This window comes from Vulpes vulpes, chromosome 15, assembly GCF_048418805.1.
Source record: "Vulpes vulpes isolate BD-2025 chromosome 15, VulVul3, whole genome shotgun sequence".
Taxonomy (NCBI): Eukaryota; Metazoa; Chordata; class Mammalia; order Carnivora; family Canidae; genus Vulpes; species Vulpes vulpes.
Genome location: NC_132794.1, coordinates 74292159 through 74317636, shown reverse-complemented (window position 1 = coordinate 74317636; position 25478 = coordinate 74292159). Strand labels below are relative to the sequence as shown.

At 48.9% G+C, this 25478-nt stretch overlaps 1 protein-coding gene and 1 long non-coding RNA gene across 3 annotated transcripts; one reads left to right on the top strand and one right to left on the bottom strand.

The window, feature by feature from the left end:
• Nucleotides 1-243: 243 nt before the first annotated feature.
• LOC140595666 (uncharacterized) lies at nt 244-6649 on the bottom strand. Its single transcript, XR_011997451.1, has 2 exons — nt 3559-6649; nt 244-811 (listed from the first exon to the last, which is right to left on the bottom strand). It is a non-coding gene; the product is annotated as an uncharacterized lncRNA (long non-coding RNA).
• LARP6 (La ribonucleoprotein 6, translational regulator) lies at nt 2786-24627 on the top strand. 2 transcript variants are annotated; one of them, XM_072739040.1, is made up of 3 exons: nt 2786-3076; nt 18339-18549; nt 23125-24627. In XM_072739040.1, exons 1-3 carry the CDS (start codon nt 2880-2882, stop codon nt 24190-24192), a joined length of 1476 nt encoding a protein of 491 aa, XP_072595141.1. In that variant the 5' UTR covers nt 2786-2879; the 3' UTR covers nt 24193-24627. The 2 variants fall into 2 exon arrangements, with proteins under 2 accessions (XP_072595141.1, XP_025871617.1); XM_026015832.2 differs by lacking the exon at nt 2786-3076 and adding an exon at nt 10358-10559.
• Nucleotides 24628-25478: the final 851 nt, after the last annotated feature.

Here is a 25478-nt window from a genome sequence, read left to right as displayed (position 1 = left end):
TCACAGGCAGAGGGAGAGGGAGAGGGAGAGGGAGAGGGAGAGGGAGAGGGAGAGGCAGGCTCCCAGCAGAGCAAGGAGCCTGATGTGGCACTTGATCCCAGCACCGTGAGATCCTGACCTAAGTCAAAGGCAGACGCTTAACTGACTGAGCCACTTGGGCACCCTAGATTCAAAATTCTTTTATGAGGAGTCAGAAATACATAACATCAGAGACAGCTTAGGCAGATATATTTGAACACAAGGCCATATTGATTTCATTTATTTTTTTCTAAACTCCAACCAAATAAAACACTTCTGCAGGCCAGATTCACCTGCCAACTGCTAGTTCTTAAACTATAGGAGCCTAGGAGTCCAAATTTTCAGAACATTTTCCAGGGTTCTCTCTTATTGAACAATTGGGAACTCTGAGATAGTCTGTATGTACGAATTCTTCATAAACTGCAGGGCTTGGTACAAATAAGAGCCATTGTTGTGGATAAGGATAATAACCTTTGCTGTCTTTTCCATACAAGAGGATTTAAATGAGATAATGTGGATTGCTCTGTGAAAATCAGGAACTCAAGTGATCAGAACAGGAGGTGTGGAGAGGGCTGCAAATCTCTCTCCTCTTGATCCTCATCACAGTGGACCAGGTGTATAGCAGCTTAAAATCCTGGTGGGAGGCACAGCTTGCTTGGAACAGATCTTGTGAGCTTCTTGCCTCTTCCTCCTTGTAGCTCAGACGCAGGCTGTGAGCTGTTCTGGCACAGACACCAGGGGTCTCTTTCTTCCTTCACTTACTCATTCTATGGCCCCTTCAATCAAAAGAGATCTGGCAAAGAAAGAGATGCACCTTCCAGTCAAATTTATTTTTTTTTTAAATTTTCATTTATCTATTCGTGAGAGACACCAGAGAGAGAGGCAGAGACACAGGGAGAGGGAGAAGCAGGCTCCCTGCGGGGAGCCGGATGGGGGACTCGACCCCAGGACCCTGGGGTCACGCCCAACCGCAGAACCACCTAGGTGCTCCTCCAGTCAAATCTTAAAAAGATTTGCTACACCCCTGGGTCTCTCCTGGCCCCAGCCAGACACTCAGGGGGGCCACACATGGTGTTCTTTTACAAGGACAGTGTTTTACAAGAGACTCCATTTCTGGAGCCTCTCTGACTGGCTTTCCTCTAGCAAAACGTACTGATTGGTCCAGGGGGTCCGTTCTTTTAGAGCACTAGGTGGGCAAATTAATATAATTAATTATGTTTAAGAAGGTAAATTAAGAGCTTCATGAAAAGCACATTCAGGTTTTATTTATGTCCGTGTTTATGTCCCTAGTTTCTGGGTCACATTTACAGGGTTGCCATGGAACCCATTTAAAGCTAACTAGGAACGATTTGCGAGCATACTGGCATTTCCATAGCCCCCTTTATACATTCAACAATATGATGGGCAGGGCGCATTAAGAAGTGCCGAAGGGCAGTGGCTTTCAAAGTTCAGGGAACTTGGGCATCGCTTGGCAAGCCGTTGATAACACGGAGTTCAGAGTCGTAGATCCCGCTTCGGGAGCTCGGGTGGGCCCCGGGAATGTGCGTTCCTACCTGGTGCCCTAACTGGAGCGGGGGCAGCTCGGGGGGCCTGCACGGTCCCTACCTGGTGCCCTAACTAGAGCGGCTGCGGCTCTGGGGCCCGCACGGTCTCTACCTGGTGCCCTAACTGGAGCGGGGGCAGCTCCGGGGCACCACACGGTCCCTACCTGGTGCCCTAACTGGAGCGGCTGCGGCTCCGGGGCCCGCACGGTCCCTACCTGGTGCCCTAACTGGAGCGGGGGCAGCTCCGGGGCACCACACGGTCCCTACCTGGTGCCCTAACTGGAGCGGGGGCAGCTCCGGGGCCCGCACGGTCTCTACCTGGTGCCCTAACTGGAGCGGCTGCGGCTCCGGGGCCCGCACGGTCTCTACCTGGTGCCCTAACTGGAGCGAGGGCGGCTCCGGGGCCCGCACGGTCCCTACCTGGTGCCCCAACTAGAGCGGCTGCGGCTCGGCCCGCACGGTCCCTACCTGGTGCCCTAACTGGAGCGGGGGCGGCTCCGGGGCCCGCACGGTCCCTACCTGGTGCCCTAACTAGAGCGGCTGCGGCTCCGGGGCCCGCACGGTCCCTACCTGGTGCCCTAACTAGAGCGGCGGCGGCTCCGGGGCCCGCACGGTCTCTACCTGGTGCCCTAACTGGAGCGGCGGCGGCTCCGGGGCCCGCACGGTCTCTACCTGGTGCCCTAACTGGAGCGGGGGCGGCTCCGGGGCCCGCACGGTCTCTACCTGGTGCCCTAACTGGAGCGGGGGCGGCTCCGGAGCCCGCACGGTCCCTACCTGGTGCCCTAACTGGAGCGGGGAGGCTCCGGGGCCCGCACGGTCCCTACCTGGTGCCCTAACTGGAGCGGGGAGGCTCCGGGGCCCGCACGGTCTCTACCTGGTGCCCTAACTGGAGCGGGGGCGGCTCCGGGGCCCCGCACGGTCCCTACCTGGTGCCCTAACTGGAGCGGGGAGGCTCCGGGGCCGCACTCGGAATCCCGGGCCCCGGACGCGGGGGAACCAAGTCCCGGAGGTCCCGGGCGCCCGGCGTGGGGCGGCTGTGCCCCGAGAGCCCGGTGGGGACGCGGGCGGGTCGGCGTGTGACCGGGCGGGTGACCGGGCGGGTGCCCGGGCGGGGCAGGCGCGGCGGGCGGGGGCGCGGGGAGCGCGGAGGAGGCGCCCCGCCTGCTCTGGCGCGCGGCTGGCGGCGGCGCTGGCGGCCGGGGCGGGGGCGGCGGCGGCGGCGGCGGCGGTGCGGGGCGGGGCGCCGCGACCCCGGCCCCTCCCCGGCCCCTCGCCGCGGGCCCCGCCGCCCGACTGGTCCCCGCGAGGCCGGGAGCCATGGCCCAGGCCGGCGAGGAGGCGCCGCCCGCGCCCGGGCCCGCGGTGCAGATCCGCGTCGCCATTCAGGAGGCCGAGGACGTGGAGGGGCCGGAGGACGAGGAGGAGGGGGCGGCGGGCGGCGCGGGGGACCCGGCCCGGTACCTGAGCCCCGGCTGGGGCAGCGCCAGCGAGGAGGAGCCGAGCCGCGGGCACGGGTAGGCGCGGGGGGGGGGGGGGCGCCCAAGGGCCGGGCCGGCGGGGGCGCGGGGGGCGCGGGGGCGCGGGGAGCACCCGGGGTCGGGCCAGCGGGGGCCGGGGCTGGGGGGGCCGGGGCTGGGGGTGCGCGGCGAGGGGGAGGGGGAGCGCCCCGGCCGGGCAGGCGGGGGCGGGGGGGGGCGCAGGGGCGGCTCCTGGGAGGGCGGCGCGGGCGTCCCGCCGGCCCAGCACCCGCTGCCCGCCGCTAGGTCGCCGGACCGAGCCCCGGGGGTGGCGGCGTTGCTCTAAGGGGCCCAGACGTGGGCCGGGCCGGGACGGGGAGGGATTCCTTCCTGGGCCACCCTCGCCATCCTCTGCCCCGGGGGAGGCTCTCCCTACGCGCGCTCCCCGGGACCTTCCCAAGGACCCTCCCCGCCGCGAGACCCCCAGATCCCAGCCCGGGCGCCTGCCCACGCGCGGCCCCACCGAGCCTTCAGTCCACCTGGATGCGGGATGCGGGCAGCCCAGGCCCGGCTGACTCTTGCTGCGGGGGGGGGGGGGGGGGGGGGGCTGCGAGGAGTGATTTCCTGGTGTCCCCTGCTCTGATTTGGGATCAGCTCAAGGCTTGTTGCTTGCGCCCTCGCGGGCCGGGGATTCCCATTTTCACGCAGCCTCCGCCAGCTGACTTGGGTGCTTGCATCATCATCTTGCTGCCTTGCCTGTTGGGTCCCTGAGTGATGGGCAGGCTGGAGCCGTTATGGCACCAGAAGGCACCTAACTAACCGTGCCTTTGGGCCCTGGGCTCTGTCATCAGCCGGAGACCTCGGACTTGCGTCCACCAACGCCCGTGCCTTTCGGGTGGGTGGTTTAGTGCCTGCTGTTGGAAGGAGCTAGGGTATGGAGTCTCCGGAGCCAGCAGAGTAGAGCAATGGCACATCTTGCAAATTCTCGGAAATGCCCACGGGAACTTAGGAAGAACCCTCTTTCTTCGGGGTTTCAGTGCACCTACTTTTTAGACGTCAGGACCCTCCAGCCTTCGTGGGCAGAGTGCTCAACTGAAGGCCTGAGGATACTGAGTCCCCAGAGCCACTGCCGGTCCTTCTGCAGTGGAAGAGGTCTGGGTTTAGGGACCCAGAGATTCAGAGCATTTCCGTGGAGACGGAGGTATTTGAGGAGGAAAGCCCAAGCCAACAGTGTAAAGCAGAAAAGCTGAGTCGTAGCAGATGACACAGTAGCTCCAGTAGCCTTATCAGCACTGCGCATACTGTAAAGCCTGATTGATTCATTCACTCATTCATTCGCCTCTGCGCTGAGGATAAAAATAATGGGTCCATAGTCACTGACATCTCAATCTTGAGGAGAAGGCGGCCACCTACTCAAATAATTTCAGAGGTTATGTGAAGTAGCTCGGAGTGGCTGAGCCTTCTGATTTCCTTTGCCTGTGACTGTGGGGAAGTCCTTAGTCACTACCGGGGACTAAGTTTTGAGATTGCACCGCTAGCAAGGATTCAAGCCCTAAGTATTATTTCTTGGGCCTGGAAAGTTCTCCCTGTGGAGATCTAGGAGAACGTGATCCTCATTTGGGTGGGCTTCTTGCCCCCGCCCCCTGCACTCTCTCCGGAGCCACCTGTCACTCCCAACTCCAGGGACTGGACTCGCCTGGAGCGTTCAGTTTGAAGCATTTCCTGCTGCCACTGGCAGAGAGTTGACCCTGGAAATCCCTGGAGGCTCTTCAGGGCAGTGCAGCTGGCAGAGCCCAGCAGGCAGATATCCGGAGCACGAGAACACAGCCAAGAACAGGACCCGTGCTGCCCCCTTGTTTGGGCCAGCCTGGCATAGCAGCAGCCTCCACCCCGTGGGGACACTTCTCGGCTTCCAGAGCCTTCAGGAGAAAGCCCAGGTTCCTAAAGCTGTTTGTTGAGATGTGGCACCTACCCACGTCATCCCCTGGGCCCATTGCTTCTTTCCCTGCCTGCCTTAGAACTCCTGCACCCACAGCACTAACCTCTCCGGATTCCTGAACCTATTTCTGCATCTACATGCCTTTGCATTCCCTCCTCTGGGTCTGACCGATTGATTGATTGATCCCTAGTCAGCCTTCAAACTTCACTGCTTCTACTGGGTATTTATCCAAAGGATACAGACATAACGATTCAAAGGGGCACCTGCACCCCAATGTTTATGACAGCAGTTTCCACAAGAGCCAAACTACAGAAAGAGCCCAGATGTCTGTCGACAGATGAATGGATAAAGAAGAGTATTCCATTGCATTGGAATACTACTTGGCCGTCAAAAAGAATGATGTCTTGCCATTTGCAATGACATGAATGGAACTAGAGGGTATTATTCTGAGTGAAATAAGTCAATCAGAGAAAGAAAATGATCATATGATTTCACTCATGTGGAATTTAAGAAACAAAACAAGAACACGGGGGAAGGGAAGGAAAAATAAAATAAGATGAAAACAGAGAGGGGGGCAAACCACAAGAGATACCGAACTCTAGGAAACAAACTGAGGGTTGCTGGAGGAGAAATGGGTGGGGAATGGGTAACTGGGTGATGGCCATTGAGGAGGGCACGTGATGGAGTGAGCATTGAGTGTTCATGCAACTGATGAATCACTAAATTCTACCTCTGAAACTGAAAAAACCAGAACCAAAACCAAACCCTGCTTGACCGCTTCATCTCCACAGCCCCCAACACCCACCCCAAAGCTGTTTGTTTCCTATCCTTCATGCTGCTGTAGTACTCTGCACAGGTTATACCTGACATTTACCTAAATTGTAACTCTATATTTCTGTCTCCCTCATAAGACTATGAGCATCATGAATTCAGGAACCATGCTTGCCTTGCTCTCATTGTATCCCAAGCACCCGGCATGCGGTGGGTGCCCCTAAATAGTTATTGCATAAATGCATGTCTCTATCATTGCATCAGGCCATTGGGTTGAAGTATTTGTGTGGTTTTCCGCCACCACTAAACAGTGAGATCCTTAAAGGCAGTGCCCTCGCCTTAGTCCTCACTGTATATACCACCAGTATCAGCCCAATACTTGGCTTTTCCCTGCGGTACGAGCAATACATGGAAATAAGAAAAATGTTCTTTAGTCTTTTCCCCCACCCCTCTCTCACCAAAAAGGTGTCTTTCTTTTTATTCTCACCTTTTTGAAATAAAAATTTCAAACATAACATGTAAAGGAGTAGTATTGTGAGCATTCATACACACACCATCTAGATTTAACAGTTGTTAATATTTTGCCATATTTGTTTGATGGACTTCTGGGTGGTTTTCTCTGAACCATTTGAAAATATACACGAGACTTACTGTACCCTAAGCACTTTATTTGGGAGTTCTTGCTAATGACACTGTCCTGTAAAACCATAATACTGTTACTGCAATTAAGAGAATTAACAGGGGATCCCTGGGTGGCGCAGCGGTTTGGCGCCTGCATTTGGCCCGGGGCGCAATCCTGGAGACCCGGGATCGAATCCCACATCGGGCTCCCGGTGCATGGAGCCTGCTTCTCCCTCTGCCTGTGTCTCTCTGCCTCTCTCTCTCTCTCTGTGACTATCATAAATAAATAAATAAATAAATAAAAAGAGAATTAACAATGATTCCTTGGTTTAATCCCTAAAATGATCTAATAGCCAAGTTCCATATTTAGGTTTCCCCCCAATCGTTCCACATTGTATTTTGTTGATCTTTCTTTTTCTCCTCCAACCAGAATCCAATCCAGGTGGTGGCATTTGCCTATTATGTCTCTTTAGGATCTTTTAATCTAGAACATTCACACTTTTTTCTTTGATGCGTTGCTATTTTGAAATAAGAGGCCAGATGTCTTGTTGAATGTTTCCCAGTTTGAATTGGTCTGATTTTGTTCTGATCATCTAGTGTAACTTGCTCCTTTGTACCCTGTGTTTCCTGTAAATTAGAAGGTAGGCTAAGAGCTTGATTCGATTCAGATTAAACATTCTGGCAAGAACACCTCATAGGCGATGCCACAGACTTTTTGTTGCATCACCTCAGGCAGCTTTCACCAAAGTGATGCTCTAATTTGACCACTTGACTAAGGTGATCTCTTCATTGTGAAGATGTGTCGCTCTCTTTGCAGTTAACAAGTAATATGTAAGCTTCCTGTGCATATTCTTTCACCAAGGCCCTATGGTTTTAGCATCTGCTGATGATCCTTGCCTGAGTCAGTTCCTCCGGGAATTACAAATTAGTGATTTTCTAATTTTATTATCCTTTGTGCATTTATTAGCTGGTATTCTTCTAAGTAAGAGAGCTTTGCCTTGTCATCCGGGATTGAACAAGAGTTCTTCCTAACAAGGCAACTTAAATGCTTAATGACCAGTTTTCAAAGAGAGGAATGGGTATAATAGTCACATCAAATAATTTAAATCAGAGCCCTCCTTTTGGCCCTCCTTGATTCATGGACTTTTTTTTTAATTCACTTTTTAAAAATTAGTTACAATTATTTTTGATGTTCAAACTATCCCTGATTAAGTAGGGGAGCCCCTTCAGACTGGCGTCAGCATAGCCTTTTGGAACATGCCATTGAGTCTTTGAGCACTTTCTTGTTTTGTGATACTAGATAGGCTGGGCTCACCTTATACTTTTCCTACTCCCGGCATAGGATCTAGCCATTTCCACAAGTATCCCTGTGGCTGGTATTTTTCAAATACTAGTGGAAAGGTGTTTAGAAACCAAGACCTGGAATTAAGAGTGCTAATTTCTACTGGGGCAATATTGGTTTTAGGCCCTTTCAACAGAGCTAGGAAATACGTTAAAAAAAATAAGTTTATGTTGATAATTCCAATTTGTATTTGACATAGGTTTTATTTTACTTCTTTTATTTTTCTGCACTGACAATCCTGAAAACTAATAACATTAATGTGTTCACTTTTTTGCTTTGTCTCACAATGTGTAAAAATGATTTAAAATCGTAATACCAGATATTATCGTGAATAATAAAAATCACTGAAGCATGCCTTCATTTAACAAACAGAATCATCAAGGATCCTTTCTCTCCATGATGTTTCAGGGTTGTTGCACAAGCTATCTTTTCTCTGTTCTGGATGACGATAGTGAAAGGCTCCATTTATTAATGCCAATTATGTACCAGATGTGGAACTAAGTGCTCTGCATACATTATCCCTGCTTCACACCACAAACTATACTGTTTAGACATGCAGAGATATCCACTAGCTGTACTCCTTTTGCAGGCCTGAGGATTTAGGCCAGAATAGCACGACAGAAGGTGGGGTTAGAGAGGAAGATCATGATGTCTGTAATAAGTCTGCAAGAACCCAGGGGCCACCAGGCATAGCATGGGGCCCCTGCTACTGGCATCCAAAATATAATTGTTCCCATAATGCCTTATCCAAAGTTGAACACGTCCCCATATACGTTTCCAGCTTGTCTCTAAACCTGCATCTTTAGAATCTGCCCTTGTATTACCTTCAGAGCCTTTTCAGATTATCTTTTTCTAGAGGCAAATCAACAGGAACTATATACACAGATTGTACCGGACCCTGGTGTTTTTCATAAATGATGCTTTCTCTTTTTTGGTCCATGTCCTCCTAGTTTCTGTCCACCATTTTCCTGGCATCAGTGGCCAAAGCACCATATTAGACCATCTGCAGGATAGATGATGAGTCCAGGAGAGCTTTTCTGTGTTGAAAGCCACAGTCAGGAGCTCATCATTCCACCATTTTATTTTGAATATTTTTATTCATAAGGTGTCATTTGCTTACCATTCAGTTAATATCTCCAGATTATCTTGAGATTTTTTAAAAGATTTTATTTATTCATGACAGACACACAGAGAGAGGCAGAGACATCGGCAGAGGGAGAAGCAGGCTCCCTGTGGGGAGCCCGATATGGGACTTGATCCCAGGACTCCGGGATCATGACCTGAGCCGAAGGCAGATGCTCAACCGCTGAGCCACCCAGGTGCCCCTATCTTGAGATTTTTATGAGAAAGGCAACTGTGGAGATTTTATGCTGTACTTATTTCTCTAGGTTAGTTAAAATACGATAAATATTTCAACACTGATCTCTGGAGCCCGCCCAATCATGTGTTTTGAAATGTGCCTCCTTATTTCTACCCTTTGTTTTTCATTTCTAGCAGGTTTACAGCTATTAAATGAACACATCAGTACCCCCAATTTATAATAATGTAAACATAAAACTTAAATGTACATTATTTTTTTGAAGTCCTCTTGAAAGGCCACTAATGACATATTTACCAGTAACCATACTTCCTGTCTCCAAGAATCCTGATAGGTGTGATTTGCCCTTACAGAAGCTATTCACTTTACATTGGTGATGCTTTGTAAATTCCTACTATATGCAAGGCTCTGGGTTGGTGCCAGAATGAAAGAAACCAATGTGAATCCTATCCTTCAGGCTTAGGGCTCAGGGCACTAATAAGATAATGCGCAGAGTAGTTCTGATACAAGTACAGGCAAGTGCTAGGAGAAGTTGCAGTTGAGATGGAGCTTGATGTGTGGTTAGGATTTGGACCTGAGAGATAGAGGCAGGATGTTCAAGGTGATGGAAGCATGCACAAAGGGATAGAGTCCAGAAACCTTGTGACACTTATAGGGACCTGTTAGTCTTTTATTTGCTTTTGTTTTAGAATAGCAGATCTGAAAGGAAATAGACAGAAATACGTGTAGAAGCTGGTGATAGCCATATTCGAAATGAATCTGAATAAAGAGCTAACGACTTAGGATTTTATTTAACAGACTAGAAAACATTAGTATTAGTATTAAAGTAGAGCAGTGACATATCTGTTCTTTAAAACATGTAATAAGGCACAGAGTGGAAGAGGCTTAACTCAAAATACAACAGGAGTGGAGTAGGGGGAGGTGGGAGGAGGCCAGAAAACAGAACCCTGGAAAGATTCTGGAAATGTGTGAAGGATGCGGGAATTAAAAGGGATACTGATATCTGAGGGGCAATTTAAATTCTGCCTGCCTTTAGAACAATTGCCTTACCTCTCTTCCTGACCATGAAAAGTAGCAACCAACCTACTATTTACTTTTCAAGGAGAAAAAGAAGAAATAAGATTATTTTCTAAAGGAATTGAATGAGCTAACAGGTGAGCTAGGGCTGCTAAGGTAGAGCTGGTACCTCTAGAGTAAGTTCTTCTCCATATAAAGCTCATATTTAATAATTTCCTGCCTGTCTGCCCTACAGTGAAGCCTGCCAGCTGGCATGCCCCCACCCACATCTATAGAACCATCTAGGAAGAAAATCAGTCACAGTATAGGACTGCGGAGGGAACCTACGTAACCCACCATGAAAAAGCAACCCAGACCTTCCTTTTTCAAAATAAATGGTCATGGAGCACAACTCCCCACTTCCTAAGTGTGGACTGCATACAGTGACTCCCTTCCGAAGTGCATGGCGTGGAAAGTGAGGGGAAATAGTAACTTCGCAGTGGAGACACCAGATAACATGACTTCAGCCAGGGTCAACATCCACAATGATCTGGTATGTTGATTGATCCCCTGATATGATGTGATGCGAATGGAAATTTACCTCTGCATTCCTCTTCCCTTAAACCCATATATACCATCTAATCATAAAAAAAATCAGATAAATCCCAAAGGAAAGGGCAGTCTACAGTATATCTAACCAGTACCCCTCAACACAGTCAAGGTCATTAAAAACAAAGAAAGCCTGAGAAACTGTCCCAAGAGGAGCCCGGGGAGATGTGGTGACCAAATATAATATATAGTATCCTGGATGGGATCCTGCAAGAGAAAAAGACCATTAGGTAAAAACTAAGGAAATTGAATAAAGTATGGACTTCAGCTAATAATGTATTGACTTGGAGAAATAGAATTGTTTACTGTCCAGCCCATATTTATCATTAAAATCAAGGATTTTAGCAGCAGGCTTTTCAGAAAATCACAATGGGTTAGACAGCTTTTTAGAAGCAGTTTTTAAATGGAATAGATAATGTGGAATGTTTACAGGGTCTAAGAACCGTATACACAAAATAAACATTTATTTTTACCTTATTGTGGTTCGTGTGCATTAAATGTACTGTGCTAATGCAAAATATTAATAATAGAAGAAGCCTGATATGGGCTATATGGAAACTCTTTGTACTATTTTCACATTTTTTCTGTAAATCTGGAATTATTCTAATATAAGTTTGTTTAAAAATTGTTTAATTGGGGCACCTGGGTGGCTCAGTAGGTTAAGCATCTGCCTTTCGCTCAGGTCATGATCCCAGGGTCCTGGGGTCAGGCCGCACTTTGGGCTCCCTAATCAATGGGGAGCCTGCTTCTCCCTCTTCTTCTGCTCCCTCATTTATGCTTGCCCTGTCTCCCTAATACACTGTCTCTCAAATAAATAAGTGAAATCTTAAAAAAAAACTTAAAAAAATTTAATAAAGAAAGGATGATTTGATTACCAGTCACATGAAGAAAACCTGTTACTGGAAATTAAATGAAAAACTGACCCCAGAAGATATAGAGGTGACATGTTGGAAACAAAGAGACTACAAAAATATATATACTCTGGTTAGTACCTGAGAGAGAATTTAAGGTACTGCATCTGCAAAACAAGAACAGGATGCTTTTAAAAAGGAGCAATATAAAGACATAAAAGAGTTCTTAGAGATTATATAATTCCTGAAATTAAAAAATTCATCAAGAAAGATTGAAAGGTAATGTCAGAACATCTGTTGCCCTTTAAATTAAAGACAAAGACAAAGACAGACCACATGAAAGAAAGGATAGGAGCCATAGAGGATCAATCCAAGTGGTCAGTCAAGTAATAGGACTTTAAGAAAGAAATATAATCTTAGCAAATGCCTTTGTCCTGCACAGAGCAATATATGTATAGTCATAAAAATAAGTACAGCAATTGACTTTCAACCTTTAGTATCTATAGACAAAACATGGAATGTGTTACAGAATAGAATGTAAACATAATGAACCATACACAATAAAATAAAGGTACATCTGATAGAATTTGAAAGGTTGGAAATGGAAGGAGAGGCAAAGAAGAAGATAGGGTCATAACAGATACATCATATGTAATGAGGAAATGAGAAATACATTTAACGTTGATGGAGTAAGAAACAGAATTTTAAGTGTATTATTTTATTTTTTATTTTTAAAGATTGTATATTTATTTTTGGGGGGTGGAGGGCAAAGGGAAAGGGAGAAGTAGACCCCCCTCCCTGCCGCCGAGCAGGGAGCCCAACCCAGGGCTCAATCTCAGGATTCCAAGATCACAATCTGAGCTGAAGGCAGACACTCAACCAGCTGAGCTACCCAGGTGCCCCATTAAGTGTATTATTTTACAACACAATTAGAAGGCTAATAAAAAGCTCAAAAATAATATAAAAACTTAAATATTAAAAGAAGAAGCTTTGGGAGATGAGTGACCCCAAACCCTCAAGTTATGTAATAGGACATGAATAGAGAATGTCGAAAATTGGCAAGTGAGAAATAGAACCATGAGCATGTTTTGTAGAACCACAGGGCAGCTCTTCTAAGAAAGAAACAGTTGAATAGAGGTTGCCTCTAGGGAGGAGAGGTGAAGTGGGGAATCGTTGCTTCCTTATAAGTTATGTAGTATTTTGTTTTATTTTTTGCTACGTGTATGTATTGCTTTACTATTGAAGATTCATTTTTGATGAGCTGTTAATAGTGTCCAAGGGAGAAGTAATGAGGACAGTTGGAATGGAAAAGAGAACAGATGCGAGACACTGCAGAATAATATCAACACTTGATAATTGGCTCAGTGTGGGGGCAAAAGAGAAGGCTAAAAGATGCATCTTGGATTTTGAGCCTAAATGCAGAGAAGAGTGAATGGGGGAAAGTAGTTAGTGGGGCAGTTTGGGAGGGAAGATATATGGTCTTTACAGGACAGTTGTAATTGCAAAACATTACCAACGTTCATATTTAAGGGATATAAACTTCTTCGATGTTCGTAAAGGATGTACGGGGTCTTTTTCATTCAAAGGCTGTTGCATGAACCGGGAAACAAGGCAGCATGCCCCCCAGATATGCAAACAGGCCTTGCCTCTCTTTTGAGGTCCCCTTTGGAGATGCAAGTTGCCGCTGACAGCACCTATGCAGAGAGGGAGTCCTAGGGTGCAAGAGGCTCACCCCTGTACTTGCGTAGGAGTTTTTATCACCTCCCCAGGGCTGCCCACCTGTTCTGGAATCCCTGCCTACCTGTCTGTCTACTCAGTGGGTGCAAATAACTGACAGAGTCATCCCCCTTCTCCCAACCCCCAGTGTGGATTGTTTACCATGAGACTGCATGAAAGATGAGCTTCCCAGATGGAATGTCCCTCGTCAGGTCTAGACGTCAGTACTTCCCGAGGTCGAGCTCTGCAGAAGGTGGCAGCTCAACGCTGGACGTATTGGATTCTAAGTATTCACAGGCTCTCCAGGCATCAGGCTGGCATTAGGAATTGAGGGCGAGAGAAGGATGGAGGGGTGGGAGGAGGCAGATCTGAAATGGGTGAGCTCTCCAGGGGCTGAAGTGTAGAGACCACCAGGGGATAAAGAGTCAAGGATAGATCCTTGGAGAAACGGGAGCAGAATGAATAGTCTGGAAGGGCAGTTAAATGGGGAGAAGAATCAGAAAGCAAGTCACAGAAGCCCGGGGAGAGGAGTACTAAAAAGAAGGTGGTCTGCTGAGTCCCATCCTGCAGTGGGGGCAAGAGGACCAAGGTGGAGAAAAGGCATCTGGATGCGGCAAATGGATGCTTTGGCAGATGCCCTGACATACAGAACGAGTTTGTGGGGACAGCGGCGGGGGGTGGGGGGTGGGCGGCGGGGTGCACAAGGGAGCTCTGGGCAAGTCTGATTCGTTTTCTCAATCAAGTTTGAGAGAGTCACCTGCAGGGAGGAAAGGCTTCCCATGGCACACCTTGGGAAGAACAGAAGGCTCTAGAAGGGGCACTGGAGAAATTGAGAAATTATGTCCCCATCCTTCAATTATGTTTTGTTTATGAGTTTACTCTTTATGTTAGCATATTTTAGTTGGGGAGTAGGACTTACTAGGCTGTGGGTCCCTTTGATGGCCTGGTCACCTCTGATTTACTTGCTGTTTGTAGTAAGTTAGACCATTTTGCTAATACCTGAGTCCCCTCAAAACTCTTCACTGGGCGTTATCCCACACCTCACTCTGACTCCAGCTATTCTCATCCTCGTCGGTGGGGCTCAGACTTCCCAATGCATTTGTAGTTACTGTCTATGGTACATTCAGCCTATTTTAACTACTAGTTAGGGGATAAATTTTCTCTAATAAAGTGAAAATCCGTTTTGTCTATCTTCTCCTTTTTCATTCCATTGATGGTTCTACTGACCCTTCCTTTGGCATAATTTAAGGACTACTTTTCTCAATGCAGTATGACCATCCTACAATATTTATCTGTAAGTAATAGAAAACCCAGCTAACAAGTGAATTAAACAAATGGATTTTATCTCCCTCATGTAATCAGAAATCTGCAGGTAGGTTAGTAGAGGGATTGGTTCAACAACTCAATAATATAAGAGCCATTAATGTCAATAAATCAGGCCGGCGAATTCCCTTGGCCTTTTTTTGCAGTAGTAAAATAGCTCCTACAGCTCCAACCATCACATCCACACTCAAAACGGATAAAAAGGGAAGAGGCAGGGCCAAGAGATTTTCAGGTGTGTTTTATTGGCTTTCCCATGACAAATGGCTACTACCTATAACAGAGGCTGAGAAAGTAGGTGTTTAGGTTTTTGTTTTTTTTTAATAGCCTCCATAACAAAGGAAAGCAAGTGAGAAAGAGTTTGCTATTAGATGTTGGGTGAGTCTGACTAATGTCTACCATAGTCTTCTAGAAACTTCTAAACTATTCAGCTTTGTTTAATGTCTAAGTTGCCTTTGACCTGTTTTAGCTCATGGGCTGCCTTAATACATTCCCTTAGTTTGCCATCCCACGTTTTAAAAAATAATATTTTATTTATTTATTCATGAAAGACGCAGAGACAGAAGCAGGCTCCCTGCAGGGATCCCAATGCAGAACTCGATCCCAGGACCCTGGGATCACCATCTGAGCCAAAAGCAGATGCTCAACCACTGAGCCACCCAGGTGCCCCCTGCCATCTCACTTTTAAAAGACTTTTTTTAAAAACATACTTTTAAAGTTAGTCTCTCAGACCATTTTTTTTTCTTCAGTACACATTTGTCTTCAGACACCGGTGTGGTATTTCAAAAACCATTTCCAGACTATCTGCAGGCAAATAACTCAACTCTTCATTTTAAAATCAACTGACGCCTACTTTTTATGCTAATTATAATTTCCAAATTTGAAAAACTGGGAGTCAGATTTATTTCCATTTTTAGTCTCATCTTGACTCTTCCACAGTTGTTTTTTTGTTGTTGTGGGGGGTTAAGAGTCAGTGAAAATTTTGCTTGAGTTGAAGGACATACATGTATGTACCTTTTCCAGCTTTGAACTATCATAGTGATAGTTGACTTTTACACTCTGAGCCCCCTCCCCCTTTTTGTGTATTGGTTGATTATTTTACTTAAGAGCTTAATCCCAATCCAAGGGAAATGTTAACTGCTTGCTTATTTATTTATTTACTTATTTGTTTAAAGATTTTATTTATTTATTCATGAGAGACACGGAGAGAGAGGCAGAGACACAGGCAGAGGGAGAAGCAGGCTCCATGCAGGGAGCCCGATGCAGGACTTGATCCCAGGACCCCAGGATCATGACCTGAGCAGATGCAGGCATCCCTGCTTGCTTCTTCATAGAGGAAACATAGTATTCACATGCATACTTTTTTTTGTGCTGAAGCCCTCCTTTATACATTTTTTTAAATTGTGGCAAAATACACATAACACAGAACTCACCATCTTAACCATTATTAAGCGTGCAGTTCTGTGGCGTTAAGTACGTTCACATTGGGGTGTTTTTCTGTATGTTGGTAAATTGAACACCAATAAAAATTAATTAAAAAAAAAAAAGTACGTTCACATTGTTGTGCAACCATCACCACCTTCCACCTCTAGAACTTTTTTGTCTTTTTCACCTGAAACTCCATACCCATTAAATATTAACTCCCCAGCCCTTGGTAACTGCCATTCTATTTTCTGTCTCTATGAATTGGACAATTCTAGGTACTTGAGTGGCATCAGCAATATTTGTCTTTTGGGAACTGGTGTATTTCACTTAGCACAACGTCCTCAAGGTCCGTCCATGGTGCAACATGAGACAGAATTTCCCTTTCTTTTTTTTTTTTTTTTTTTTTTTGAGAATTTCCCTTTCAAAGCTGAATAATATTCCCTCCTGTGCATTGATAGACCACATTTTGCACATCCGTCCATCCATCAGTAGACACCCCTACCTCTTGGCTAGTGTAAATATGCTGTCGTGAACTCTCTGAGCCCTCTGGGGAGCCGGGCAGGTCCTCCCAACAGAGGAGAAGCACCCTGAATGCTTTCGGTAGACTGGATGTTTGCATCCATCCCAGGAGATGCTCTCTCTACTCAGAACATGTTAATGGAGACTCTGGGTCTGAGAGTCATGTTATTAGAATTCACTGCCACATAGGAAAGCAGTAATGTTTATTTCTGGATGTAATTTTTAACCAATCCTTTTTTATTGAATAAGATATATATGATACTGTGTAATACATAATTTAATTTGCTGATTAAATATGCCAGAGAGAGCTCACTTTGGGAGCTTCTCATTAGTGGTGTCAACTGTGATGCAAGATCATCACAAACCCCCTAAATGTTTATGGCTTTGAAGTTTTTGTCATTCCTTGGTGAAAGATTTGCCTCCCTAAAGAAGCTTTGCTCAGGATTTCTTTGGCTTGTTCTCATACCCTAATATTCTCAGGGAGAGGAGGAGAAAGTCTGTCCAACTGGAGCTGCTGGTGGGTGTGGGTTTCATTTGGAAGGGCCCTGGTGAATGAGATTGTTTCCGGATTCCATGGCAGGAACCCAACAAAACGTGGAAAGTATTATGTGTGTTGGCTTTGGAGACAGAAAATTTGAGTTTCAACCCTAGGTCCGAGGGGCAAATGAATGTACCTGTCACCTCTGGGTTCTGAGAGTGTGCCAGGTGCTCATGTGGGCATTTCTATGTATTAGTTCAACTAATCTTCTGCCAGTCCTGTTGGGACAATGACTATTGTGATTCCCAATGTACAGATAATGGGACTGAGGCACGGCAGGGGAGGTCCTCGCCTGAGTTGACTCAGCTAATAAATGGTGATGGCAGGATTCGAACCTACATGGTCTAACTCGAGGATTGGGACTCTTAGTTACTCTGCTAAATTATCTTCTAGAAATCAGGATTTAGGGGTGGACTGGGGAGGGAAGAATGAGAAGGGAATGTGAAAAGCATCCTGTCATGGCACAACAGCACGTAAATGTTAGTAGAAGATGTTGTTATTTTAATGACCCTCTGTCCATGTCAAAAACAAAAGCTTGATTTCTTTTTATTTTATTTTTTAATAATAAATTTATTTTTTATTGGTGTTCAATTTGCTAACATACAGAATAACACCCAGTGCTCATCCCGTCAAGTGCCACCCTCAGTGCCCGTCACCCATTCACCCTCACCCCCCACCCTCCTCCCTTTCCACCACCCCTAGTTCATTTCCCAGAGTCAGGAGTCTTCATGTTCTGTCTCCCTTTCTGATATTTCCTACCCAGTTCTTCTCCCTTCCCTTTTATTCCCTTGATTTCTTAGCCGATTGGACAAAAGCCAGCCCCGAGTGGCCAGGTGATCACCGCCACAGAGGAGTCCAGCTCAAGTGTGACCCAGTGTGGTTTCCTAGGGCTATGGAAACAAAGCACCACCCACTGGGTGGCTTAGCACAGCATAATTTTTTGCCTCCCTGTTCTGGAGGCCAGAAGTGAGAAATCAAGGGGTCTGAGGAGCTCTCCCCTTCAAGGGTCTAGGGATGGGTTGGTTCCAGGCCACTCCCCTGGCTTCTGGTGGTTTGCTGGCAACCTTCTATGTTCCTGGGCTTCTGCTGCATCGCCCCGGCCTCTACCTCCGTCTTCCCATGTGCTCATGGCCCCCAATTTTCCCTTTTTATAAGATGCCAGTCATGTTGGATTAGGGGCCACCCCCCTGTGGTGTGACCTCACCTTAAACTCAGTACGTCTGCAAGGCCCTACTTCCAAGTGAGGTCACATTCTGACATACCGGGCTTCGGGACTTCAGCATATGAAACTAGGGGGTGGGTTGGGGGACAACGATTCATCCTGTAACCCCTCGGCCTCTCCTTCTGCTCCCAGGGGTGCCACGACAAGTGGGGGCGAAAACGAGCGTGACGATGGCGAGCAGGAGTGGAAGCCCCCGGACCAAGAGTTAATCAGGAAGCTGGTGGATCAGATCGAATTCTATTTTTCTGATGAAAATCTGGAGAAGGACGCCTTCCTACTGAAGCACGTGAGGAGGAACAAGCTGGGCTACGTGAGCGTCAAGCTCCTCACGTCCTTCAAAAAGGTAAGGCTTCCGTCTCGCAGGTGGACTCGATGTCAGGGGTGTTGGGCTGCAGTCCTAAATACCTTTTACTCCCTTGACCCTTGGTGACTAGTGATTCCTTCCCCCAACCCCGGGGCATGAAATAGAGAAAAAATGATCAAGAACAGGGATTTAGGATCGTTTTAACTCCCCACAGTGTTGAAAGGGACCTGGGGGGACGCCTGGGTGGCCCAGTGGTTGAGCGTCTGCCTCTGGCTCAGATCGTGATCCTGGGGTCCTGGGATTGAGTCCTACACCGGGTTCCCCGCATGGAGCCTGCTTCTTCCTCTGCTTTTGGTTCAGGTCATGACCCTGTGGTCCCGGGATCGAGTCCCACGTTGGGCTCCCCAGAGGGAGCCTCCTTCTCCCTCCACCTGTGTCTCTGCCTCTCTCTCTGTGTCTCTCATGAATAAATAAAATCTTTAAAAAGGAGGGGGAGAGAGAGGCCTGGGTGTTGGGACAAATGTCATCGGGCGGCAGTTTATGAAACGAAAGTGCTCGTTCTGAGTAAAGTTCAGGCAGTCTTGCCAGGCAAGTGGGCAGCCAGGAGGATGTTGTGCCAGGACACAGGGACCCAGTGGCCTTGAGAGACACCTTGTAGGCCTAGAAGCGTGTGTAACTCAGGCTTTTCACTTGTCCAGTTGGATAAATAAGAAGGAGGAACACCCAGAACTCTGGGGAATGAGGCTTCTTTAAGACTCCAGCAGCCTTTGCAGTGTGACACCAGCATCCTCACCTCTATGGGGATGTGGGGCATCTGATGATTGCTGCTCTGTAGGCAGCTGGACTGTGGTGTGAGTTCCCTGTGTCTCCAAGTGTGGACAGACTAGCTGGAGTAAGAACCCTGTGCCTTCCGTGGGGGACGCCTAATTACTAGAGTGGCAAAGCACCGCATGGCCTGTTGCATAACGGGCTAAGTCGGAGCTGGGGCCCAGCCAGGCTGCCTGTGCGCCTCGCCGGAGAGCACTGGCAGGGAGCCCTTGTCCCTGAAGCTGTTCTCTGCCTCACCTCCTGATATAGTCTGTCCTCTTGTCCTCTGTCCTGTCTCCACTCACCAAACATGTCCATTGGGCACCCTGCGCGCTGTGGCAGGCACAGGACGTACGACCCGAATGCAGGCATTTCCCCTGCGCTTGCAAAGCCCAGTGAAGGAGGGAGGTCTGCGAAGGATTGCACCGTGATCACAGGCAGTAAAGGAACAGGAGTACAAGTAGCGTTCATCAGAGCGAGTAACCCTGCCTGGGTGATTGCGAAGTCTTCCTAGAAGTGGTGACGTTGAAATCGGGTCTTGGCGGATGCGTAGGAGTTTTCAGGGTATGGGAGGAGGGAAGGGGCACTTGATGTTGTAAAGAAGCAGCCTCCACTTCCTCCTGTGTGTCTCCTTTGCTCTCCTGCCACTACCACACTCCTAACGCTGACGCCAGATGTATATGTTGGGGGAGGATGTTCCCCGCCGAGCAGTTCTGTATCTCCTCGGAGGTAGCATCACATCCTACAGTTTAAGGGTTAATCCACAAGACTGCCCTCACTCTGGGAGGCAATGGCAGGCCCCCAGGTCACCCAGAGCTTCTGTCCAGCTTGGCTGCAAATCACAGCTTCCCATGACCTCCTCCCCCTTGGATTTGATTATTTGCTAGCACAGCTCACAGAACTCAGGGAAACACTTGCTTCGATTTACCAGTTTAATAAAGGATATGATAAAGGATACAGATGGACAGCCAGCTGAAGAGATGTGCAGAGCAAGGTCGTGAGTGCAGAAGCTGCTGTCCCTGGGGAGTTGGGGTGTGTCACCTTCACAGTATCTGGATGTATTCACCAACCTGGAAGTGCCCTGAGCCCCACAGTACTGGGATTTTTATGGAGGCCTCCTCATGTAGGCATGGTCAGCTATTAATTTCCTGCCCCTCCCCCTTCACCTGGAAATTCCAAGCTTCTAATCATGGTTTGGTCTTTGGAAATTCCAAGCTTCTAATCATGGTTTGGTCTTTCTGGTGACTGGCCCTCAACCAGGAGCCATCCAGAACTGCACCCCCCCCCCAAAAAAAACAATTGCTTCATTAGAACAAAAGATACTCCTAGTGTTCTTGTATGAAGAATTGACAGGATTCCAACAGCTGAGTGCCAAGAAGGGGGATAAAGACCAATGTGTGTATATTATAGGGAGGGACTGTCTCATCATTCTCCACAAGGCCCCAAGTTGGGTTTTATTCCAAGCTGAAACCATCCCCACCAGTTTCAGGAGCTTCTTCATTGAAATATGAAAGATCTCCCGGAACCTTGTATGTATCAAGTGCTTACATGCCGAAACGCAACTTCAGGGAAGTATTTGAACGTTAAATTCCCCAAGTCCCATCGAGATGATACATCAGGGTATCACATGTGTCCGAGAACAGTGAGCCAACCCTTACACAAAAGTATTTGTGAAACTCCAAAACAAAGCAGCCAGTGCACATTCCTTTATTCCTCCCCAGGGACCCTTAGAGCCAGCCTGACTTTCCTTCCTTTTTTGTTTTTTTTTAAGGTTTTATTTATTTATTCATGAGAGACACAGAGAGAGGCAGGGACACAGGCAGAGGGAGAAGCAGGCTCCCTGCAGGGAGCTGGACGTGGGACTCGATCCTGGGTCTCCAGGATCACGCCCTGGGCTGAAGGCGACGCTAAGCCGCTGAGCCACCCGGGCTTCCCTTCCCTTCCTTTGGAAGCTGCCACTGTGACTGTATTTGGGAGGGCTCTGCTCTGTTGAAAATTGGCCAGAGTAGACATGGACTCCCCAACACCTCCAAAATGAGAACAAAGGCCCTTTTCATTCTAAGGACTTTTCCTGCTAATCATAATAGGAGACACATAGGACAAGCACGGAAATGACAGTTTCTGAAAATCTTACAAGGTTCTTCTAGTAAATTGCACAAGGACAGCACCTCCCTGGATCCTGGTCCGAGATGGTGCCGGACACTCCTTCTACAGGCTCGTGGACGCAGGCTGAGGATGCTCAGGCCATAACCAACGTGGCCCAGCGACTTTGGCTCTGGAGGGGTGCTGGGTCCTTGCCAGAGCTCGCTTCCCTCTCCACTGAATGTGGCCTCCGGTCAGCTTCTCTGGCCCTTGGAGTAAGGCAGCGCTGGCCTTCCCCTGAGCATTCCTTGCTCAGGCTTCAGGCTTAGGCAGTGGCTTTTCTTCCTCTCCTGACTGCTCCCTTCTTGCCTAGTTTTAGAGAAGGTTCCCCCTTGTTTCATCCTCAGAGAGCTACTGCCTGACTTCCTTACAACCTGGCAGTGACCTTTGGTCCTCATCTTCACCCCTTCTGGATCCCTGATCGACTCTGATCACCTGAAAGCTGCCCTTTGCTGGGACCTCTGCTGACCCTCTGTCCTTGGTGTGTGTCACAGAGATCAGCTCATTGATTGTGCAGGTGACTTGTGGTTCCCATACCCAAGCCCACATCTGGGCCTTTTCACGCACAGCCCACAGGCTAGAGTGGACGGCGCACTGCCTGCAGGAGCCTGCCGGTACCAGTAGCTCTGCAGGTTCCCCCCATGCCGCCCTGTTAGCGAGCTTCTGTTCTTGAGTTTTGGGAAGTTCCTGTTGGGTCTCAGGGCTCCTCTGCAGTGACTGCACTGGCCTGGCCTCAGAGCACTCAGGGTGATCTTGCCATTCCTGGCTCAGGTTACCCACCCCACCCACCTCCACTGTTGCTGTGGGATGGGATGACTCATTTTCCCTGGCATTCCCTCCAGCGGAAGTGGGCCTCTTGAAAATTACTGTTTTACAATATAAATATAGCCTTCATATACTGCACGTCGATATGCACAATTTCCACTCAGGGAGGACGAGGAAGGGAGGGACTGTTTCATCATTCTCCGTGGGGCCCTAGTTGGGTTTTATTCCAAGTCGAAAGAGTCCACATCGTTTTCAGGACATACCGCAGTGGAATATGAAAGAACTTTTGGAACTGTCTGTGTATCAGATGGCGTAAACAGAGAAACATGACTTCAGAGAGGCATGTGGGTGTTACAATCTCTGAATCCCGTCAGAATGGTAGCTCATGATAGTGCCCGCTATGAGCTAGACACTGAGTTTTGCATCTGTCTGTATAACGTGTGTCCGGAGGTCGATCTGTATCTATTGATTTATTCGTTTGATCCTCATGGCGACTCTGTGAGGTGGACACACTTAGCCTCTCCATTTGACAGCTGAGGAGGGCGTTGAGGCAATGGGAGGCTGAAAAACGTCAGGTCTTAACCGGCAGCCAGAGGTGGGCCTTAACACTCGCGTATCTAACAGCCTCGTTGCAGGACCTGCAGCTTTAGCCGTTAAACTTGGGTGGACTAACCTATCTCCACCACCGCAGAAAGTTCTGTTGGACGGCACTGGTCTATACTGTGCTGCACTGCTTGACATTGCCAGAAGCGTGTTCATTGACTCACTAGACTTTTGAATGCTGGTGCTTCTAGCTATGCATGTTCCAGAGGGGTGAGGAAAGGAGTGGGGGGGATTGTAGAGGATGCAGGATGGGTGAGGACGATAGGTACCATTCCAGATGTGCTCTGTCTTCTTCAGGTGAAACACCTTACCCGGGACTGGAGAACCACGGCGCATGCCTTGAAGTACTCGGTGACCCTCGAGTTGAATGAAGACCACCGGAAGGTGAGGAGGACCACCCCCGTCCCGCTCTTCCCCAACGAGAACCTCCCAAGCAAGATGCTCCTGGTCTACGATCTCCACCTGTCCCCCAAGCTGTGGGCCCTGGCCACCCCTCCGAAGAACGGAAGGGTGCAGGAGAAGGTAATGGAACACCTGCTCAAGCTCTTCGGGACCTTCGGGGTCATCTCGTCGGTACGGATCCTCAAGCCCGGGAGGGAGCTGCCCCCTGATATCCGGAGGATCAGCAGCCGGTACAGCCAGGTGGGGACTCAGGAATGTGCCATCGTGGAGTTTGAGGAGGTGGAGGCGGCCATAAAAGCCCATGAGTTTATGAGCACAGAATCTCAGGGCAGGGAGAACATGAAAGCCATCCTGATTGGCATGAAGCCACCCAAAAAGAAACCTCTCAAAGACAAGAACCAGGATGAGGAGCCCACTGCAAGCATCCACCTGAACAAGTCCCTCAACAAGAGAGTTGAGGAGCTGCAGTACATGGGTGACGAGTCTTCCGCCAACAGCTCCTCCGACCCCGAGAGCAACCCCACGTCCCCCATGGCTGGCCGGCGGCATGTGATCACCAACAAGCTCAGCCCTTCTGGCCACCAGAATCTCTTTCTGAGCCCCAACGCCTCCCCGTGCTCCAGTCCCTGGAGCAGCCCCTTGGCTCAACGCAAAGGCGTTTCCAGAAAATCCCCACTGGCCGAGGAGGGGAGGCTGAACTGTAGCACCAGTCCCGAGATCGTCCGCAAGTGCATGGATTATTCCTCTGACAGTAGCATCACCCCCTCCGGCAGCCCGTGGGTTCGGAGGCGCCGCCTGGCTGAGATGGGGACACAGGAGAAGAGCCCTGGTGTGAGCCCCCTGCTGCCCCGAAAGATGCAGAGTGCAGATGGGTTACCTGTGGGGGTGCTGAGACTGCCCAGAGGCCCTGACAACACCAGAGGGTTCCATGGTGGACACGAGAGAGGCAGGGCCTGTATATAAATACCTTCTATTTTTAATACCAGCTCCTGGCATGGCATAGAATGCAATTAAGTTCCCATCGAAAGATTTTGTATACATGTAGACCTCTTAATTTATATATTTGTAATGTATCTAAGTTGTCTGGTACGCTGTGGTTTTGAGAACATCTAGAACAACCAGCATGACCATTATTTAGATGATGCCCGATGTGTCTGGAAGGTTCCGGCTCTGCAGGGCGGTGGGACAGAGGCTCCCCACGGCTGGGCAGGCCGCCGGTCTCTTCTTCAGGGCCCAGTTCCTCCCGGAGGTCCCTGAGCTGTCCTCGGCGGGTCCCCCAGGGGCTTCCTGAGAGCCCCTGGAGTTGTGTCGTGTAATGGCAACTTGGTAAGCCGGTAGCGTGGCGGCCTCTGGGACCCAGTGTATATTCCCTGCCCAGTGAATAAATAATAAAACACCCTCCTGGGAGTGCTGGCTCTGAGGTCCTAGGTGGTGCATGACAAAAGTCAGTGTCTGCCTGAGAAGGCTGTGGGTGGTATGTCGGGAGGTGCGGGGGGCCGAAGAGAGACACAGCTCTTGAACGTGCCCCGGGAAGCCCTGGGGCTCCCCTGGGGGCTCCGGCAGCCTGAGAGGCCAGCATAGCGTGTGCAGATGTCAAAGAACCATGTGGCTCATCACAAGGAATCCTACCTGGGCCCAGGCTGCTTGGTAGAGACCAAGCTCTCCGGATGTGGTCCCCAGACCGGCTCCTTTTCCTTGGTTAATGTCCCTTGTCCCTGGAAGCTGCCCTGGTGTCGCGGAAAGAGCAGGGGCCTGCATCCAGTGCGGGCTCACCCACTCGCCGTTTGGGGGATTTGAGACAAGTCCTGCTGAATTCTCATTCAACATTCAATCTCCATCTCATATAACTGAATTGACTGAATTCTCAATCCCATTCAGTCTCCTTAACCATAACTGAACAGCGATATCAGCTGCCACAGACGATGCTTAGAGTTCTCCGTGCATTATCTCATTTAATTCCCTCCCCTGCCCCAGGAAGGTCCAGATATTATCTCCATTTTACACCAGAAGAAACAGACTTTATGTGGGTTGTTAACTCACCTGTCCGGGGCCTAACGGCTAGATTAGTGGAGCTGGCTTGAACCTAGCAGTCTGGCTCCGGAGCCCATACTCTGAACCACCAGATGGTACGCAGCATCTCTGAACCTCACCAGCCACAGTCAAAAAAGAAACAGCCACAGAAGGTGCTAATATTTATTCAGCACCTCCTATGTGCTAGGCATTTTGCTAGACACATTCTTCCATTTGTT

Excerpts from the sequence above, each read along its gene's own strand:
- LARP6 (XM_072739040.1), top strand. The coding sequence starts at position 2,880 with ATGGCCCAGGCCGGCGAGGAGGCGCCGCCCGCGCCCGGGCCCGCGGTG. Across the intron at positions 3,077-18,338 it reads GAGCCGAGCCGCGGGCACGG|GGGTGCCACGACAAGTGGGG; the intron begins GTAGGCGCGGGG and ends TTCTGCTCCCAG. Across the intron at positions 18,550-23,124 it reads TCCTCACGTCCTTCAAAAAG|GTGAAACACCTTACCCGGGA; the intron begins GTAAGGCTTCCG and ends TGTCTTCTTCAG.